Source organism: Mytilus edulis, chromosome 7 (genome assembly GCF_963676685.1).
Source record: "Mytilus edulis chromosome 7, xbMytEdul2.2, whole genome shotgun sequence".
Taxonomy (NCBI): Eukaryota; Metazoa; Mollusca; class Bivalvia; order Mytilida; family Mytilidae; genus Mytilus; species Mytilus edulis.
The window spans coordinates 50170416-50193619 of record NC_092350.1 but is presented as its reverse complement, the minus strand read 5'-3'; the positions used below and the strand labels follow the sequence as shown (position 1 = coordinate 50193619).

The 23204-nt window shown below is 31.7% G+C and overlaps 1 protein-coding gene across 1 annotated transcript in view; it reads left to right on the top strand.

Annotated features, from left to right (window-relative positions):
* Positions 1-23204, top strand: part of LOC139481721 (sodium-coupled monocarboxylate transporter 1-like) — a 45978-nt gene that overhangs the window by 21253 nt on the left and 1521 nt on the right. Inside the window, exons 8-15 of the mRNA XM_071265209.1 lie at positions 4666-4795; positions 9909-9997; positions 11793-11905; positions 13091-13161; positions 14168-14254; positions 16222-16400; positions 18537-18637; positions 19538-19647. Coding sequence (XP_071121310.1) covers positions 4666-4795; positions 9909-9997; positions 11793-11905; positions 13091-13161; positions 14168-14254; positions 16222-16400; positions 18537-18637; positions 19538-19647 — 880 coding nt within the window. The remainder of the gene's footprint in view (positions 1-4665; positions 4796-9908; positions 9998-11792; positions 11906-13090; positions 13162-14167; positions 14255-16221; positions 16401-18536; positions 18638-19537; positions 19648-23204) is intronic.

Below are 23204 nucleotides of genomic sequence, written 5' to 3'. Positions count from 1 at the left end.
TAACCATGACCAGAACCGTATTTTAACAGACGCACTTGTCATTACTATAGTATTCAATCAGGAAAACAAAACAAAATAGTCAATTAACATGTCAAGAAAAGATATAGAGCAACTTTTTCCACAAAAAAAGAATTTTATCAACTGTGTCACAATTTAAATTTAATTATAATTTTTAATCATGGTTTGATCTAGAATTAAATTATCATTTATGCCATCTTTGCATGAATTTCATATCTTTACATACATTTTAAGTGTTGTCGTAATCACTTGTTGCTGCCATGAGATATTGAATATGAATCTGCCATTATTTATTAGTTTTTTTTTCTTTGCCTTTTTTTGTAAGAATTAATTTCACCGACTCTGATTAAAAACAATTTGTATCATAAGAACAGTAAAATGCTCTGCTGAACTGTATTTTTTTATTTTTTGGTTTTTTGTTTTGTGTGCACCAATTTTATTTCATCTTTTGTGGATTTATTGTGTTCAAAGTACTTTTCGGTGCAATGATATTTGGGCTGTTATCTTAATTGTCATTTGTTACTTTTTTCCTCTGTGTTACACGACCTTGTACATTTTGTATTGCCCCTTGCAATTGACATCTGCTTCTGTTTAAATCTTAACCACTGATATCTCATATGGTTCTAATGAGATAATGTCGCATTCTCTGAAATTCAGGAATTTATTAATTTTTAATGTCAATTTTATAAGCATATATTTTTTTTGTTGACTTGTAGTGGTTATATTCAAGGACATCACAAACAAGAAAAAAGTAGTTACGATTGGTGCCACGAAAAATGGAATGCAAATAAGAAATTTAAGACAAAATAGAAATTATAAAAAATGACAACACATTTGGAAAAAAGATTTAACGTTTTTAAAACAAATAATCAGGCATGAACTAAAAATATGTTTTCTTTTTCTCGAGTAACACCTACATTAACTTTAAAAATTCTTAGGTTCGTTTTAAACCCATACATTAATTTACTTCACATATCTGTTAATACCTAATGCGTGTATATATTGTAGTGATATAAAACTGTTTAATAAATTGAAAAAAAATATATGACTTTTATATGACTAAAGTGTATACAAAATAATATTCATCCAAGTCAAGAATAAAACGGAAAACATATGAAATATTACAGTATTTGTTTTATTGTCATGAGAAAAGGAAAAGGTTCATTTATTCACTACTGATCCTATTTTAAACCATTAATACAACATAATAAAAACGATGAATGCGTAAAGCTGACGTCAATTCGACCGAAGAGCAGGAAACAGCTCAAATACAACCTCAACTCAGCGGGTCAAATGGGCATTAAACAAAATTGTACACTAATGTTTGAATAGTTCTACACTGGTAATTGTTGGGACCTTGCTATTAGGTGTGAGCTAAGGCTCCGTGTAGGATGCCATACTTTATGTAGACGAAACGCGCGTCTGGCGTACTAAATTATAATCCTGGTACCTTTGATAACTATAATTAACTCTCTTTTCACATATTGTGACCATTTTGTCTTAAATTTCACATTTTTCTTCCATTAGATATCCTATGAAATTTATTCAGTTTTCAAAGGAAATCTTACATATATTAAGGTAATCTTTGCGTACACAGGGAGATAACTCGAATTGAAATGAATGAAAAAGGAGGGACCCGCCATTTTGAATTGCTTTGATTAACCAATATTTAATAACTACAATATTATCAAAAATAAAACAACACACCTACCTCAAAATGGCCGTTTTGATGTATAAAAATTCGAATCGTACAAGTAATGTTATGACCTGAAGTTTGTTACTTTTCATTTATATGACGCCACGTGCACGTTTAGCCATAACGTCTTTGTGCAAAAACCATTTATCAAGTTTCACGGAATTTTATTTTATTTCATAAATGTTCATTTGTATGCCCCCGTCGTTCATCCAAATTTACGTATCATAGTGAAGGTCCGTTTTTACAAAATTGGTTTCTGTACGCGTTCTCTAACTTGAGTTTGCCTCAACCAAGTGATATAAAACTTATGCACAATGCTTTTCATCACAAAACACAGAATAAATTTGAATTTTGATGTCGTCACTTCTACAGTTTTAGATATATGAGGAGTCGGACAGGGGATACCTTTCTTCCAACCCTTTTCTCTTGTCGTCTGCCGTTAAACTTTTAAAAAAAACCTACTATATGGGAAGCTCATTTCCATAGAAATCCATACAATATCTTTTGTTTTTATGGCTTGTCCCTATCTTGTCCTTTTACAAGATAGAAGTGTTGTTTATTCTGCTTCAAGAACCCCGATGACGTTTTCACTGACTGTTAAGCTGTCTCTTTAATTGAATTTGAAAGTCTGAAGCACGCCGTTTCCAATATGTTTTATAAAAGTAAAAATATAAGTTATAGAAACGCAGGATTGAGTGAAAACGGCATATTTTTGTGACACTTTTAGTCAATTTCGTTTCACTTTAACCTCATTGGTCAATTAAAATATTTGTGGCCAATGAAAATTAGTATTGATCCTGATCATGCCATGACCATGCTGACCTTGACTGCCTGTAATCGAAAACTTACATAATTCCTAGACAAAGACCATGGAAATTTTCGGTTTCTTATTACACCATTGATAAGAAATAAAACCTACACAAGTTGAAACAGTAACCCATAAAGCTAAAATTTAGTTTATATAAATTAACTGCCAAAAATGTTTTTATTAGAATAAAACTTATTTTTTGTCAGCTTTTCTTCTTGTCCAAATTAAGACATGAAAATGGAAACCAAGGATGCGAGTTCATTTGCAGAATATCTAACTCAAGATTTGTGAAAAAGGTCATTTATTAAGAATATCATAAAGCATTATATAACTGACAGTGATGGACAATTATGTGATCAAACAAAACTGAATAAATGACAACAATTGCAAAGGTTGGGAATAAATACCACCATGATCCCCAAGTCCCTGAGTTGGGGAGACCGCCGCCCGAGACATCCTTGGAGACTATTTTTTATGACAAAAGGAAAAATTCAGAAAAATAATATATCATTCAACTCAAAACATTAGTGTAAATAACAAAATTAGGCAGAGCAAGCCCTGTTGACCTCTACCGTAACTGTTTGGCCAGTAGAAATGCCAATGTAAAGCAAACCCTTTTGACCTTTACATTCCCATGTCATGCTGTTTGAAGTTCATTCTATTACCAACGTTAATTATAATTAGTATTGACCCTGATCATGCCATGACCATGCTGACCTTGACTGTCTGTAATCGAAAACTTGCATAATTCCTAGACAAAGACCATGGAAATTTTCGGTTTCTTATTATACCATTGATAAGAAATAAAACCTACACAAGTGGAAACAGTAGCCCATAAAGCTAAAATTTAGTGTACAAACATTTACTGCCAAAAATGTTTATATTAGAATAAAACTTATTTTTTGTGTTTCACAGAAATGACAAGATTAACACATAATGCCGATTTCCTTAAAACGACTTCGGAGACATTCCAATTTTATTAGCTCATTATAATGCAAATATTTAAATCCTTAGGTTCACAGGTTTTTACAAAAACAGTGGACCCGTAGAAGGGATATTTTTGGCTTTTTGTTGCCATGGCACCGGGTTTTTTTTAACCCAAAAATTAAAAAATCTTGTTTTTATGAACTTTTTTTATGATTTTTTTAATTAAAATTTATTATTAATGAATAGACCACAATTATTTACACCTATTTTATTCAGTTTATTTTTTTTATAGTCACTCGCATACATCATTATTTCAGTAGAATCGAAATACAATTTGCCTAAAAAAACGTCAAAAATCAGAAATTTTAGCTATTCAACTAAAATAAAACGGGACGGGCGATGTTCGATTTTATTTTCATTGAATGATTGGGTACTCCTCCCTGAACAAAATGATGTATCATATTGATATACTATTACTACTTTAAAATCCAGGTTTCATGCAAACCTTACCTTAATTGAGTTAAATTGTCAGCCTATGCGTGTTGAGTACCTTAAGTGTGTATGCGCTATAGTAATATAAAACTATTTCAATAAATTGAAGATTCTTATATAACAAAAGTATACACAAAGGTTGTTTCAATCTAATTCAAGAATAATAAACATTTTAAAAGATGAAACTCTAAGGAAAACATAATAATAAAATGATATCCAATAAAAATCAAGAGCGAAGATATTTCTGGATAATATGTCTAAAGTACTAGTAATTATTGAAATTTAGATTTAATGAAATAAGATATACTCTTTTAACTGCTAGTTCAGTGTTAATAAATAATCGTGTAACAAACAAAAGTATGACAAATAGTTTCTCTTTTTTATGTTTTGCCATCCTACTTGTAATTCTAGGATTTTATTTACTAAATAAGTGTTTCCAACAACTCATATACGTTTAAACAAATTGGTTTTCACCTAATGTTTTTTTCTCAACTCATGATCATTTCAATCTTTTCATCATTGTTTCTGTCATTGCACTGCGAAGTCTTGCACCAATTAAACCCTACCGTTACGATACAGCCAAAAGTATTGACAAAAGTAAATTAACATGAAAATTCAAATCGGAAAGACACTTATGAAAATCTGACGGTCAAGGAAATACGCTAGTAACTTAAGAGACAACAAGTTATTGAAACTATAACCTATATTGTTATTTATGTTTCAGGGCCTTGCTTCTCAATGTACCGTTTATGTTTATCTTGATAACACTGTGTTCATTTACTGGTTTAGTTATGTTTGCTTTTTATGCTGACTGTGATCCACTCAAGACTCACGAGGCCGAAAATCCTAACCAGGTAGGTTGTCCAATTACTATGCATAATCCCGGAGTTCTGTTTCTTTGTGAAATAAAAATGAAAACAACACTTTAAAGGAAATGTCATCCGTTTGAAAGCACTTTTCTTAATTTGGTTTAATCATGTTGATCAGGATCAGTAATATTGGTTACCTAGAATGTATAAGCATTGTAACAGTTAAAGACCATTATGACTTCAAAGAACTTAAAATGAAAAAGTCAATTTCATCTAAGGTCATATCTGCCTTAGAAAAATTAGATTTTCTTGTTTTGATTGTTTTAAATTTGTCATTTTAGTGCATTTTAATGTTGATTATGCGTTTTGGGATTTGCTCATTGCTTAACTTTTTACAGTGGTATGTAGTTGTCACATTCTTTGTCATTAATGTTGTCTCTGTTGGATAATTGTCTTCACTAGTTTGCCGAATTTGCTTATTTGCACATTTATCACACAAAAAATATCGAAAATTATAAACGAAAGATCCTTCATCAAATGGCAAACGTAAAGCCCAAACACATCAAACGAATGGAAAACAAATGTCATATTTCTGACTTGGTACTGGCATTTCCTTATTAAGATATTAGGAGAAAAAAACATAATTAATTTTTTTTCAAAAGGTGTGGTAATATTGCAAAATAAACAGCTCTACAAGAGACCAAAATGGCACAGAAATTAACAACTATAGGTCACTGTACGGACTCCTTGCAACAATCTCTTATCTTGACATATTTTGGATGTACAAATCAAATCACCAGCCAAAATTTTTGAACAAACAAGATTCATTTAACTTTCTCACATGTATGAAAGTCAACTTTAAAGATTTTTTCATCTTGTTAGATTGACCTTTATAATCGGGGCCAAATATTTCATTCATCCAACTTACTGCTTGAATATTGGTTGGCTAATTTGTCCGATAATATCAGTTTTAGTCATTAACAAATTCTTTAACCAAGATTGTGTTTAATCTTTAGCTTTTTTTGTTAAATTTTATTACTACGGAATGTTTAACGACAATTGACTCTCCATAAAGATACTGTGTTACTGCTCAATGTAAAAGATTTTTTTTTTTTGTTAAAGTTTATGAGAATTGAAAATATCAATCCACTCATTGAAACAAATCGACTTGCCAATCGTCAACAGATATTTTATTCGTTTTATATTTTATTGTTTATAAAGGATTAAATGCAAAACGTAGGCCAAATGGTTCGGAGACAACTTCTTATAAAACTAAGGGCGAATGGGTTATTCCGAAATTATAATGCCATAACAGTGTATGTAAACGTGTCCCACATTGTAGTTGTCCCTGAACGAAGACAACTTAGGGTAAGGTTCCACATCAATAAGTAAAAGGGGATTGGTGTTACATAAATACTACAGCTTAACACTGGGTTGATGCCACTCCTGGTTAATCAATAGTCTTCAATGGTAATAATCAGTCTGAAGTAAGTCCTTCTGTACTGACATGATTAACAGTTATTTTTCTTATTCCTAACTCATAACTTAAAATTATAACATTAATATCAAATTTCCAAGATAAGAAATTATTACGAAGTCAAAATTCCAACTACGTCAGGCAATGATAGCCTCGGATGGTATTGGTTACTGATGTTACGTTTATTATTGTTATACAGCCTCTCGAGTTATTCAAGGATTTGTACGTTCTTGGTTTTTTTCGATTTCAGCATTTACATTTCCTCGAAAACACCGAATTAAATGGAAACGTTTTAAGTGAATGACTTAAAGAATCCCATGTGTCCACATAGCATTTGTTTTTATATATAGATATATTCTTACTCATAGTTAATACGAGTTGAATTGAATAATAAACTCATCATAGATATCAGCAGGATTACAATTATGTACGCCAGACGCTGGTTTTGTCTACCAATGATTCATCAGTGACGCTCGAATCATAATATATCTTAAAAGGAAAATAGAACTCTAAGGTGAGGAGCGTAGAATATCATATTCTTCAACGTTTTGCAAAATACAGCTTAAGTAATTTATTCCTTAGTGTTTCGAAAATTTCAAAGTTGTAAAAAAGACCTAGTGTTTCTTGAATAACAAATTCGCCCGTGACCAACCAAAAGTGAGGTTGTCAAATTTGATGTACTAGTATGCCTTTCTGTGCTTCTTTGTTACATTTGTTTGTTTTATAGTGATTAAGATAATAACAATATGTTGACTGTTGTACCCTTATTTTGACATTTCTACCTATTGTGTCTGTAAATAAAGGCAACAGTAGTATACCACTGTTCAAAACTCATCAAACTATGGACAAAAAACAAAATCGGGGTAACAAACTAAAACTGAAGGAAACGCATTAAATATAAGAGTGGGAACAACGACACAACATTAAAATGTAACACACACAGCAACGGACTAAGCATTAGACAAAATTCGATGAGAATAACCAATATAACACCAAAACCAAATACATGAATTTGGGATAGAAAGTACCGTGACACGTCTTATAGTACACTAAAATATAGGAGAAAACAAACGACACAACGGAAACACAACGTAAAAATGTTACACACACAGAAACGAACTATGATATAACAATGGCCATTTTTCTGACTTGGTACAGGACATTTTTAAAGAAAAAAATGGTGGGTTGAACCTGGTTTTGTGGCATGCCAAACCTCGCACTTTGATGTCATTGTTAAATATAACATCAAAATGACAACATAATAATACAGGACCACAATACAAACAAATAGGAGAACGTATTAGAAACACACGAACAACAGATAACAAAAGGCATCAGGTTTAAAATTCATTACGTCAAAAACGCTCACGCATCGTTGTCAATATAATGGAATTTGATTCGACTGTCATACAAGTGATAAGTTAAGCTAGCTATGAAACCAGGTTTAATCCACCATTATGTGTAAGCTTTTGATTTTGAATTTTCCTCGGAACTTTTGTGATTTAGCCTTTTATATCATGTCACTATGAAGACAATTTAGCGTTTAGGTTGATAGCGCTATCGGAAAATGATAATCCATCAGCTATGGCACCGAAGAAGAATAAAAGCAATGATAAAATGTTTGTCTGTTCGTTTTATAACTGCTTTAAAACTTTATGTAAACATTAGTACGAATAATACTTTCTGTTATTAATTTAGTAATGAGTTCATATCCTCAGCTATGGAACGCCACAGCTGTCTTATGTGAAACTCTGATATTACTTTATGTTGTTTTATCATTACTTAATGATATTTTGTCTTTACTTATTATGGTTTTGACATTACATAATGATGTTTTAATATAACCCAATATGGAATAGTCATTACTTAATGATATTTCGATATAATTACACTATATGGTTTCGTATAGTTTTGTCATTACTCAATATGGTTTTGTCTTACTCGATGTGGTTTCACCATTATTTAATATGGTTGTGGCATTAGTCAATGTGGGTTGAACATTACTTGATGTGTATGTGACTTAACGTAATGTAGTTGTTTCATTACATGATGTGGTTTTGTTATTTCGTAATGATGATTTGTCTATTCTTTATATGGTTTCGTAATGATGTTTCAAAATTTGACGATTTTACACTACTTGATGTGTTTGTTTCATTATTTTATGTAGGCTTGTCATTCTTTGATGTGGTCCTGTCATTTTTTGGTGTGGTTGTCTCATTACTTGATGAGGTAAAACCACGTGACCAATTCGGAAAATCCTGTTCTATTTTTAGATAGATTTCCTAGTTGTATTGCCTTAAATGCGTGTGGCCATCCATCTAATTAGTGTTCAAATTAAAGTTCGGGTTACTGTTTGAGTTACGAAATTTTAAAACCATATAAAGAATAGACAAATCATCATTACGAAATAACAAAACCACATCATGTAATGAAACAACTACATTACGTTAAGTCACATACACATCGAGTAATGTTCAAACCACATTGACTAATGACAAAACCATATTAAATAATGGTGAAATTACATCGAGTAATGACAAAACCACATTGAGTTATGACAAAACTATATCAGGTCAATACGAAACCATATAGTGTAGTATCGAAATATCATTAAGTAATGACTATTCCATATTGAGTTATATTAAAACATCATTACGTAATGTCAAAACCATATTAATTAAAGACAAAATATCATTAAGTAATAATAAAACAACATAAAGTAATATCAGAGTTCCACCTAAGACAGCTGTGGAGTTCCATACTTAGCAGTGTATTCATCTTTCCAATACAAAGCAAAATTCTTAAATCACCAATACAATGTGATTTCAATTGTTCAACCGGTGTTGGTTTTGACAGTTTAATACACAAAGAAAGACAATCAATTCATTTTACAAATGAAAACAATGTTAGTAATGAGTTCTGGTAATTCTTTTACACTCATAAATTCATGTATAGACGTTGAACCTTGATATAAACCACCGTATGGACTTTGTTTCTGATGAATGCTGGTCGCTGACTTAAAGTCGTTCATATTCTCGTCTATTTTTTCACTGATAGATGCTTGTTACATTAGCCATGTTAAAGGATGTACTTATTTTTATAGGCGAATAATTGTCATAGTCGTGACTTGGTACTGACATGTTTAAACGTTAATCATTGATACCAGTCTAACAAACACGGACAATTCAATAATAATATAACCAAAACAATTAAAGCATAAAAACATACACTTGCTAATATATTTATTTTCCTCACTTTCACTTAGTAATTGTACCATTTTCCTAAACAAATTTGTTGTTAAATGATTTAGATTTTTCAGGTAAAATTCTTTCTTCAGTTCCCTGCACGGAATTGCGATGTCAACTTTGAAATTTACCAGGGTTCTATTTATTATAATTAATTATTGTTTGGTATTTTTATGGGAATTTGTTGTTAGCTGGTTTTTTTATCATTTAGGGGGGATTTTGTCTTTCAATTTGTTTGTTCTTGGTGTTCGTGAATCAAAAATTTAGCTAGCATTGTTAGAATAAATTAGAAGTAAGTCTGTAACAATATATCTGTATAACAGAATATAACATTATATTATATTCTCAATTGCATTATGATTTAATGACACACGTTCAGTAAACAAGCAACGATGAATGATATCATTATTTACTGATTAGAATAATGATATTGTAGCTTCTGCCTCTATTCGTTGTGGAACTGTTTAGGGACGTTCCTGGAATACCGGGTCTGTTTGTTGCATGTCTGTTCAGTGGCGCAATGAGGTATTTATATATCTCTATTATCAATAATATAAATGATAAAGGTATAGATAAGACATGTGTGAACAATCATAACAACGAAACAACACAAGAGCCATATGATAAAAAGTAAAATCACAAAAATACTGAACTCATAGGGAAATCTAATTGGAAAGTCCCCAATCACATGGAAAAATCAAATGACAAAACACATCAAAAATGAATGGACAACAACTATATGAAATACAGTTTAATCACCAATGATTTTTTGGGGTTTTTTTTCTATTATAATTTCCTTCTATTAAATAATGTGTTCATCCCGAAAATAATGATTTGATATGCAAACTTTTCTGTTTCCTCAGACTATCTATATATAGATTTTGAAAGATGGGGTATGAGTGCCAATGAGACAACTCTCCATCCAAATAAGTTATAAAAGTAAACCATTATAGGTCAATGTATGGCCTTCAACACGGAGCCTTGGCTCACACCGAACAACACGCTATAAAGGGCCCCACAATTACTAGTGTAAAACCATTCAAACGCGAAAACCAACTGTCTAATCTATATAAAAAAAGAAAAAGAAACGAGAAACACGTATGACCTACATAAACAAACGACAACTACTGTACATCAGATATACATTAATATGTAATTAAATTTATCTCCAGTATCATGAATATATTTTTTGTTACATAGAATGCAACGTCTATCATATATATCCAAGTTGGTATTTAGGTCACATTTATTTACCAGACTGTATTTCCATAGAAAAACAATTGAATTGAAAATAGATCCATTGAACAAAACATGCAAAACAACAATAACGAACAACACATACAAAACAATTTGTATGAAATTAAAAGTCAGTAGATATGAATATTAGAATGAAATTCAAAACAGTGTGGCTGTGGCCATTGATTAACACATTAAATTCATCCATTGACTGGGACAATTTAGGTGAACGTTTGTATGTAACGACCACTGCTCACTATGTACTTTTTAAAGACACTTAAAAGAGGGACGAAAGATACCAAAGGGACAGTCAAACTCATAAATCTAAAACAAACTGACAACGCCATGGCTAAAAATGAATAAGACAAACAGAAAAACTATAGTACACATGACACAACATAGAAAACTAAAGAATAAACAACACGAACCCCACCAAAAACTAGGGGTGATCTCAGGTGCTCCGGAAGGGTAAGCAGATCCTGCTCCACAGGCGGGACCCGTCGTGTTGCTTATGTGATAACAAATCCGGTAAATAGTCTAATTCGGTAGGTCACATTCAGGAAAGGGAAGGGAATTGTAGTTACGACGTAAGGAACATATCCGATATCATTTGTGATACGGTTATTCCATAACGGTCAACCAACTCGTGATGGCGTCCTTAAACTATGGGGTCACCAAAGGTCCTCAACACCTTAATAAAGTAATTCGAAAAATTAATCAGGAATAATACGATGTTTTGATTTATATCAATTGTATAAATCAAAACATAAAGGTTATTCCTAATTAATTTTTCGAATTATTTTATAATCAAAGGCGTTAAGAAACCTTTGGTGACCCCAATGTCTATCGTAGGTACGTCGTGAACAGTGGTCGTTACAGACAAACGTTCAAGTAAATTGTCCCAGTCAATGGATGAATTTAATGTGTCAATCAATGGCCAAAGCCACACTGTTTTGAATTTCATTTTAATGTAACTTGCCATGTTTTGTTATCATAATTATTACTATTTAATCTAACTCAATTTGTTGATTGTAATATTAATAATACTCAATCAGAAACAATATCTATCCTTTTTTATTTATAGTTCAATATCTTCAATGTTAAACTCGTTGTCTGCTGTCACGTGGGAAGACTTTCTCAAGTTGAAATTTTACAAGGTGTCTGATGAGAGAGCAACATTTGTCACGAAATGTCTCGGTATGAACTTGAAGTGGATTTCATTTTTAAACCTATGTATATAAATATCAAACGATAACAAAATTGATCATCTAAATTTAAACCTTTATTTGATTCATAAATAGGGAATAAACGTCAGTGAGACAGTTTTAGAAACTTACAATGCAAAAAAAAAATAATAGCATTTGTATCTTCTTCTGAATATAGATATTAGTGAAAAATATAAATCCTATTTAGTTAGTAAGTTAATTTTAACTTTTAGGTATCTTATAAAGTATGATACATAGGAAATAATTAAAAACGTGTTAAAAGTCATACAATCGTAGCCTTAAGAGTTTTATTCAATACCGATACCGTTGTTGTTCACATAAATAAAGATAACAGTAGTAAACCGCTGTTCGAAATTCACAAATCGATAGAGAAAAAACAAATCCGGGTTACAAACTAAATCTGAGGAAAACGAATCAAATATAAAAGAACTACGTCACAACAGAAACACAACACTAAAATGTAACACATATATAAACGAACTACAATATAACAATGGTACAGTGCTTTTTAAGAAAAAAAAAGGAAGAAAAAAGCTTCAAACTTCATAGGATTAAACCAGAATCCGAAAATACCTTCTAGAAGTTTAGTTCTTTAGCACGAAACGTGCCACGTATGTTTAGAATATCAAATGTTTATTGGTCTAAAACTTTCACCATTCACAAACCGATACTGACTTTTTATGTTAAAGTAAACATTTGTATAATTGTTGCAAGACGTACGATGACCTATCGGCTGTAGTTTCATCAGTGTCGTTAAGACTCTTGCAGAAAGTTTTGTCATTAGCAATCATATAAATGAAATATCATATTTAAAGAAACATTGATGGTACCAATTTATTGAACCATATGTTCATGTCTTCTCGATGAAACTCGAAGCCATTAATTTAGCAAATCCGAAACCAAGTATATTCATAGAAAAGCTGACTAGAACATAAAAGAATCAAAAGTAAAGCCATACACGGACAATAAATCAGAACTAAACATGAGTGAACATAATTCTGAATTGTAATTTTATGATCTTTGGAATATTTTGTAGAAATCATATTTTTCTTTAATCATCATATTATGTTTAACTAATTTGAAAGTTCATATGTTTAGGTATTCCATAACATCGATATTATGTTTAAATTGGTAAATTTTCTTTGATACATTACAGTGCTATTGTTTGGGTGCCTTGGCATAGGTATGGCATTTGCTGTTAGTAATATGGGCGGTTCTGTATTACAGGTAAGATGTCTTGTATACGATTTAACAAATATATTTTCGTTTCGGCATTTGTAAAAACGTCATTCAATCTTCATCTAAAATTTGTTATATTCGGCGAGTACTTTGAGAGATAATTAATTTTATATAAACTTTGAAGATTTAATATACTTTTTGAATTGAAAATGAAAATGTTAAGATATGTCTCAAAACTATAATTTTGAGAGATTCCGTCAAATTTATAAATAACCAGCTTTCCTATCTTTTTCTTTATCATGTTATGCAGTCGTAATAGGAAGATTGGCAATTAGCCGTTTTAGAATCTTTTAAAATCAGGACGATATATTCAAAAGCGTTCCTCACAATGTTGGCTTACACACGTTCTAAGCAATGACAAATCAACCAATGGTGTGATGAATTTATTTTTTTACTTTTTGGGCTTTAAACAATTAATATATCCAAAGTAGATTCTGAAACGGGGATCATCGGTGTCTGCTTATTCTGCGTAGCAAAGACGATGTAGTTGATTTTTTTTAATTTATGGTGTCTAACTTTACTGGTTGGCTGTTTGTGTCCGAGGGTAGTACTATCATAAATACAGTAGTCAGTGCTTTGGTACTGTAATGGTTTTTTTTTATCTAGACAGTAAAACACCTTCAAATGATTATATATAACTGTATAAGACTTCTATTCATCTCCATCGTACAAACCCACATGCAAAAGAAAATCAAACGTCACATTAAAATTTATATTTGCGCTTTTATGACAAAGGTAACCAGTCAGGCACATAATTGTAAAACCCAATTTCCGGGGTCCTGCATGGATAGTACAGAAAAGATCATCTTGAACCTAAGAAATGCCAAAAAAAAAGATAATAATGGAGTGGTTAAACATAAAGAATATAGAATTAAAGACAAAAGTTAAAGAAAAAAGGTTATAAAAATGAAAAAAAAATAAAAATGGGACACTCTTCTCCCCAATCCAGACCATCATTGGAATATTTTAACGTAAACTGATTGACATTTTTCAGGCATCAATCACTTTGAACGGAGCTGCTGGTGCTCCATTGGTAGGACTGTTTATACTAGGATCTTGCTTTACTTCAGCGAATTGGATAGTAAGTGTCAAATACATTGATTGATTATTGATGTTTAACGCCATTTTAAAGCGCCGCTTTTGGGCTATTTCGTGAAGGTCAGTTTTTGTTGGTGGAGAAAGGCGGAATGCCCGAATAAAAAAACACCGACCTTCGAAAGGAAAACTTACAATCCTAGTCAATTAAGATTGGAGTCGAGTGCACTAGCGGGGTTTAAACTCACAACATCAGTGTAGACTGGCTAGTGGTTACATTAGTAACTTCTAAGACCATTCGGCCACCACGGTACCAGTGTCATATACAAAATAAATAAAGAGGCGTATATGTTGAGAACAACATTTATTTTTTTTTAATAATTCTAACTGCGAAGTTAGAAGTTAGTTCATAAAGACTGTCAATCGTATTAAAAACTTTATTTGCAATTCAATACAAATGTGAATTTTAATATGTCAAGTCGAGACATCATTTTTTATTTGAAATTCAAAACAAAATAGAATTTTATGAAATATAACCTCTGTTGCCCATTTTTCAAAAATAGAAAAAGTCACATAAATCTATCAATTTACATCATTAAAAGATTTTTATTATTTCTGTCTGAAACCAATATTTATATTGTTGAACTGTTTTTTTGCATGTTTGCTTAATGCCTTTCAACTTCTTGCATTCAACAAAATAACTGCAAAAGCTACAAAGTTGCCTCGTATCAGATATTGTTGTGATTAAAAACAAGAGGAGTGAAATAATTTGTAAATACTAGTATATGTGAACAAGACTTTATACGTTGTATAATTTACCGAACTTCACAAATCAAGGTTTCTGACTCATTGGCTTTAAGGAAATAGTAGAGACCTTTTGAAAATGTGGATCCTCGATGCTCTGCAACTTCGTGCCGTGCTTTATTTGACCTTTTATCTTTTCCGATTCGAGCGTCACTATTGAGTCCTTTGTAGACGAAACGCAGGTCAGGCATACACATTTTTGATTTTTGAATCTATGAGTTTATTTACAACCAATGTATCAATGCCACCGGCGGTGAAGGTTTCCTCCCGAAAGTATCACCAGGTTAGTAGTCAAAACATTTGTGTTGACATGAATTATCATTGATAGTGTCAAAATTATAAATTAACTGTTTCCAATTTTAAAATATTTCGAAAAACTTTTCTATTTATTTGGGCAAAACATGTAGGAATTTTGGATCTTCGATGCTCTACAGCTGCGTACTTTATTATGGCCTTTTAACATTTTCGATTCGAGCGTCTGGCGTACAAAATTTCAATCCTGGTATCTATAATGAATTTATTTAAACAAAAGAATCGAAACGAAATTTTGTGTTCACATCATCGTCCCAAAGTATGTAATTGGATTGTATTGATGTTAATATCTCACAAGAACCGATATATGCTGATGCTGTCAACTGAGCCTCTTTCATGATAATTGTCAGATATGAAAACGCAGGTTTTGAAAATACGGAGACGTACATAGAGTATGATTGCCAATGAGATTGCAGGACGAGATTGTAAGTAAGTACATGACTGGCTCTTATTATTTTATTTATTATTGAGGAGAAGCATAATATTGTAAAAACAAATATATACATTCACCAATAATCCTTTAATAATCAGAATCTAGAACCTTTAAGTGATGACCTCAGTCTTTAAGCTAAACAAATGTAAGCGAAATATGTCATACGTCAAAATAACTCATCATAGATACCAGGATTAAATTTTGTATTCACGCCATCACATAGTAAATCGAATCCAAAAAAGTTAAATAAGCCAAATAAAGTACGAAGTTGAAGAGTATTAAGCTTAGAAGATGTGTTCACTTTATGCTGTATTAGTCAGTATACAAACAAATCAACATGCATATCCCCACCTAAAGAAAACAAATATAAGTGGTATACATCTAATCTATCGCTGTTCCGTATGATATGTATTACACCTAAAGGTTTATTTTTTAACTTTGATTTTATTTCCTTTTTTATAAAGGGTGCCTTAATTGGTGGAATCGTTGGTTTTGCTTTTCCGATGTGGTGTGGCATCGGCAAGTATACAAACGATCCCCAAAACTTTAAGTTATCAACATCAACTGAAGGATGCAACTTGACAGCTTTGAACGGATTTGTATTTGAGGTTGTAACCAATCCACTACCCAATGAATTTGAATTGTAAGTAAATGTGTTACTTTTACATAGCCTTATGTGTGTATATAACATAACCTCAAAATAGAGTGTCTTACAAGTAAACAGTAAAATCAGAAAAATACTGAGCTCTGAAGAAAATTTAAAATGGAAAGTCCATAATCAAATTTCAAAATCAACAGCTAAAACACATCAAACGAATGGATAACAACTGTCATATTCCTGACTTGGTACAGGCATTTTCTTATGTAGAAAATGGTGGATTAAACCTGATGTTTCCTTTAAGATAAAAGAATATCCGTTGTAAATTTTCTTTGCAGTTTATTTTTTTTTTTTTTTGCTTTTTTTTTACCTTTAACATGTACACTTAAGGTTAAGTTGAAAATATAGTCTCCTTGGATACCACGATTACAAGTATTTTAAGTACTGTTGTTTTTTTCACAATTGTAAATATTGAGTAAGAGTAAAAGCCATAAAAATGCAAGCTCGTAATAGTCTTTAGATTACAACTTTTACATTAGTATTTCAAATTAAGTTATCAACGTCAATAAAAGAACATAGATATGTAATTCTTATATCATTTGAAAATATGGGAACATGTGTGTATGATTTGTCGAGAAGGTTCCCTGCACTGGTTCTTATAGTTATTAGTTTTTCGATAGACGACTTAACTGAACTAATTTCTGTTACCAATGTTAACAAAATGTCGGCGATAATAATACAAAACGGCTCGACCTTATTTTCACTTCGCGCTCATCGTTAAATACAATTATAAACACAAAACATACATTTGAATGGCGATAAAATATTTTTTTCTTTTCTGATAACACATACATTTTTTATTATATCAACCACAACAATATGTTCATGCATCAGGCCAACTTACTGCCATAAACATACAATTAACGTATGACAGAGATTACGAGTGGGAGAATTAAATTCCTTATTTCCAATTCTAAAGAATTATAAGAATTGGAAATATTTTTAAAGGAATTTAATTGTGTTTAAATTGGACTAAGTCATTTAAAAACATATCATGAAGTCATTTGTGAACTGGTCCCGTTTATACACCAGTTAATTCTTTCAAAAGGCGTTTAATGCTATCATATCATGTATATAACACGGCATATAAATATCCATAGATTTTATATTGGACACGAACACATTTTTTATAGATAATTTTTTTACGCTTTAACGTTTTTCTTAGGTGTAAAAAAGATTTGTTAAATATTTTGTTCACACTTATTCACATTTAATAACTACTTAAAGGCGTTTTTTTATGTTTGTGTGTCACACGTGTTGTTGTTGGTTTTTTTTTGTGTTATAGATGTAAATAAAATAATAACAGGTCACGATCATAAAGTTATGAGCAAAAAATGTACCATATAGCCAGATAGCAATGGTCCTTTGGATAACAGTTAAAACTACTACTTCAACTTCAAACGAATTACCATAGTAGACCTCAATCAACGACAATCACTCACGGCTTTGGAAAGGCCATCAAAGATTGCAGCGAGTTCAATATACTTGTGTGTGAATGCTTAAGTTTTAAAACTGGGATAGGTGTATGACGTCGAAAACAAAGCTTATTGGCAATATTCTGATATAAGTAAAATCCTTTTGTTGTTGGGGTTTTTTTTTTTGTGTTATATCTCCTTTATCTATAAGGTATGCATATTACAGACAGTGAGACAACTATTCAAAAATACTGAAGGGCAAAGATGTAAATAAAATAATAACAGGTCACGATCATAAAGTTTTGAACAAAAGATGTACCATATAGCCAGATAGCAATGGCCCTTCGGATAACAGTTAAAACTACTACTTCAACTTCAAACGAATTACCATAGTAGACCTCAATCAACGACAATCACTCACGGCTTTGGAAAGGCCATCAAAGATTGCAGCGAGTTCAATATATTTGTGTGTGAATGCTTAAGTTCTAAAACTGGGATAGGTGTAAGACGTCGAAAACAAAGCTTATTGGCAATATTCTGATATAAGTAAAAAGGATTTAACTCATCAGTTGGAAACTTGAGATTACTCACAGTTCCTGAAAACTAATTCAAAGTCATAATTTCTACTAATTAATAAAATATTATCTCTCAAACACATTAAAAATGTTATGTTTTCCAAGACTAATGTCATTCAATTTATTTATAGGGAAGGTCTTCAGAAGTTATATGGTCTATCTTATATTTGGTTCAGTAGTATTGGTATCTTAATAGTTGTTATTGTTGGATTGTTTGTGAGCTTTGTAACAGGTATGTTTAAGTTTAACAGATATATTTCAGACACTATTTTATTTTTTGTTAGACCCTTTTAAACGTTCATATTTGTTACCATGGGGCCCGTTTGTCGAAGCTGTGGTATGATTTGTATAATATAAGGGACGTGACATTCTATACTTTTGTTTAATATCGATGTCACCCAGACAGTTCAATGGATGAGTCACTTAGTGGTCGTTTGTCAATACTGCTCCGTATAAACAAACGTATATATATGGGTGACGGTCGTATTTGTTTTCCAGGTTGCCATCATAAAATATATCCTAAAGTTAGGAACATCCTAAGACATCAAAATAAGTTTGATAAACCGGCTTAAGACTGAGATACGTCCTAAGATAATCATAGGACATGTCATTTTCCGCTTCGATAAACCGGCTCCTGGTTCGAGTATTTTTCTGTAAACGTCTAACCGGGTATATTCTCTCATTTGAGCAACAAAAGCAATAGTAAGTGTAAAATACAAAAAAAAATGAATTGGCGGACCTGGCTATTTTCTCCATAATTAACTAGATTAAATCCAACTGCGAAATTTAAGATTAGTTAATAAGGACTGTAATTCGTGACTTCAAATTTTATTTTAAATGCAATGCAAATGAAAAAAAAATTCAAATGTCAAGTCGAGGCTTCAAATTTTATTTGAGATTCAATACTTTGTGGAATATAATTTTTTCGGACATTCGATTAAATGTTGTCACGAAATAGAACTTGCTTCATAACATAAGTTCCAGACAATTGCAAGCAATATTATGTAATAATATTTCCACTAGAACAAAATTAACATAACAATGTTAGTTCCAAAAAACAATAAAATTTATAAATAATGTGTTTCAACACGAACAGATATTATGGTTCCAGGCACGTGATTATTCATTTCAGGGGCTACGGAGCATGTAGATGAAAACTTGAAACTGCATTTCTGGCAAAAATTCGTTTACTGTCTGTGTCCAGTGATGGGATCTACTAAAAAAGAAAAAGAAATGAAACTGGTAAATATGTTCTTTGTGTGCCCCTCGTCAAGAATCTGTCAAACAGATAAATATGTTCTTGATATACCTGCACCAAGTCAAGAATCTGTAAAACAGATGAAAATGTTCTTAATGTTTCCGCCCAAAATCAGGAATCTGTAAAACAGGCAAATATGTCTGATGCATGTTTTTTTATTATCAATTATTAACCAACTTAGAACATTATTGCCAAAAATTACTATGATATTATTACGTAAGTATTTCTGTATTGGCCTTCTTATTGGTCCGAGGCTTGCTGTATTGGCCTGAGGCGAAGCCGAAGGCCAATACAGCTGGCCGAGGACCAATAACAAGGCCAATACAAAAATACACGTAATAATATCTTTATTAATTAACTACAGTGTTACAATATTTGTTTAATTTCATTTCAAAAGAGATAAATATTTTTACCTCGAAGTGGAACTATCCAAATCTCAGTTTGTTTCTTTTTATTCGATGCAATACATAATGTGCTGTTTCCAGGTGTCTTCAGCATTTTCTCATCTGATGAATTTTTCTACCCCTTTCAGTCACTATAAAGTGTTACAACTTAAATTTAGACGCAACACATGAATAGTAATTGGAAAGGTACTGCCATTGCATGTGTTATGCAGAAACTGTAATTTAAAATCGATGTGAAATTATGAGGTCGTGAAGAAATGAACTTTGTGATAATCTACTCGTTCCCCAAGCCTGAAATAGTTCTATCGTCTGCAGCTTTCAAAGTACCTTCTAAATGACTGTGACCGTCTTTCGCCTTAAATGTATGCCATACTGACATTTTCAGCATGTTTAAGATACCTAAATGACAACTGCGTCTTCAAAACAACTGTTTACTTTCAGTTTGTGTTTATCGTGTCTTTCGATGTAAAATCTAGAGACGTTCCGAAATCCTGCACTTGTGTCAACTCGGCCAATATAGAATAACTCGGCCAATATAGAAAACAATCTATATTGGCCTAGTTATTCTGTATTGGCCCAGTTTACACATTATGTTGCATTGGCAGTTTTCATCATATTAAGTCCAATAACAGTGTAGTTAGTTAATAATGTTTATTAAAAACCCTAACTGGGCTTAATACAGACAAACTGGGCATTAATACAAGGCCATTATAGATAAAACAGGGCCATTGCAGAAAAACAGGGCCAATACAGAAAAACAGGGCCATTACAGAAAAACAGGGCCATTACAGAAAAACAGGGCCATTACGGAAAAACAGTATTAATATCAAATACAATAAATTTAACATGGCCGTCGATTTTTAAAACGGGTCTCCTGGAAAAAAAAATCATCATAATATTTCTGTAAAATACGGTAAAGCAACAGAGGAACCACATATAGGGATCACTGTTCATCCTGTTTTTCAACATATAACTTCTGTCAACTTAATATCTTGGATATTTGGTATATTAAAAGCTTTATAATTGTGAAATACAAATTATTTTTTTTTAAACTAAACTGTCATTAAAAGAGTAGAGAGTTCACGAAGTAGGCAGCAACACTTACACTTTTGTTCAGTTGGTTAATAAATGTATTAAAAAATTGGTGTTTTTATAATGGCCCTGTTAAATGAGTATGGCCCTTTTAATGGCCCTGATTCTTGATAGAGGGTTGCTGCTCACAAGGAAGCTATTAAACCAAGTGTTCCAAATGGTGAAAATAAAATCATCCCTTCGTAAATATTACGGATGCCATCACGATTTGGTTGACCGTTATGGAATAACCGTTTTACAAATGATATCGGATATGTTCCTTATGTCGTAACTACAATCCCCATCCCTTTCATGAATGTGACCTACCGAATAAGACTATTTACCGGATTTGTTATCACATAATCAACACGACGGGTGCCACATTTGGAGCAGAATCTGCTTACTCTTCCGGAGCACCTGAGATCACCCCTAGTTTTTGGTGGGGTTCGTGTTGCTTATTTTTTAGTTTTCTATGTTGTGTCATATGTACTATTGTTTGTCTGTTGGTCTTTTTCATTTTTAGCCATGGCGTTGTCAGTTTATTTTCGATTTATGAGTTTGATTGTCCCTTTGATATCTTTCGTCCCTCTTTTATATGTCCTCGGTCAGTAATAATGGCCTCGGATGTCAGTAATGGCCCTCGGCGTTGCCCCGAGCCATTACAGACTTCCTTGACCATTATAACAGATCTTGGAAATATAACAGGGAAATTATAAAAACACCCATTCCTCAATACTATATTATTGTTTGTTTCTAACAAGCTTTCAACTACTGCAAGAACTCTCAAATCGTACATTCTTGTTGATTTGACCTGTTGACACAATCTGTACGAGTCTGGCGTATATACAAAATTTAGTCCTGGTATCTATGATGAGTTTATTTATGCATCTTTGTTATTCAATTTCGCTTGTTTTGTGTTATATCTCGTCTCACTGTTAAATGTACCACCTTTGACAAGCAATTAGAATTACGATAAATTTTCACTTCAGTTTTCGTTCTTTGAACAAAAATTTATAATATCTAAAGTTTATACTTGTTTACGTCATTTAATTTAACGACATTTTGTCCGAGGTTATAGTTATCTTTTTGACATTCATGTACATATTGTATTTTTACTTTGTCATAGATCAAATTTATTCGTTTAGTGTATGTTTACTTTCTTTTGTTAATATTTCTTTACCATTTCATTTGATATTTAATAGTGTGTCTTTCTATGTTGTAATGTTATGATACTGTTTCAGTTTTGAAGATTGACGCCTGAAAATGTATTTCCACCTGTTCTAAGTCAGGCACCTGTTGTTCAGTGATTGTTGTTTGTTCATGTGGTTCATCACTGCTTTTCGTTTCTCCTTTTTTATATAGACAAGACCGTTGAATTTCCTGTTTGAATTGTTATACATTAGTTATGTATATGCCCTTTATAGCTTGCTAATCGGTGTTAACCAAGGTCGTGCTTTGACCTATAACACAGAAATTGATATATATTTTTAACAAGAACTTTTAGTATCAAAAATTATTTTAGAAATATACGTGCACACAATGTTCACTAATATGTATTTGCTGTCTTGAGTTTGACCTAAACACTTCTCCCACATAAGAAACAGTATATACTTGTTCAAATTGAAATAAGATACTATTTATGTCTGTTTCCTCGTAAATATGACAAGTCTATATTGTTTTCAGAGCCTTCTGTAACTGTTTCGTGTCTAATAAAAAAAGTTTATTTTTTTCAGACCTAATATTGTTTTTATAGTTTATCTAATAATGGCTACATTTAAAATTATACAAATACTTTAAAAGTAGTCATTCGACAGTTATGTGTTATGTCAACACATAACTATCAAACTCATACTTAAAGAAAACCTTGTGAAGAAAAGTAACATGACATGATTAAAATCGACATTGCACAAATATCTCCGTGTCTCAGTATAAATATGAAATGCATGTACATTAACGGAAAATATCAAATTTATTGGTATAAGTAATATAAACAGAACGAAAGGCGATGCTCATCGAGCTTTTATCCTATTTCGAAGCGAGGATAAAGTGGTATTGTCTGTCCTTAA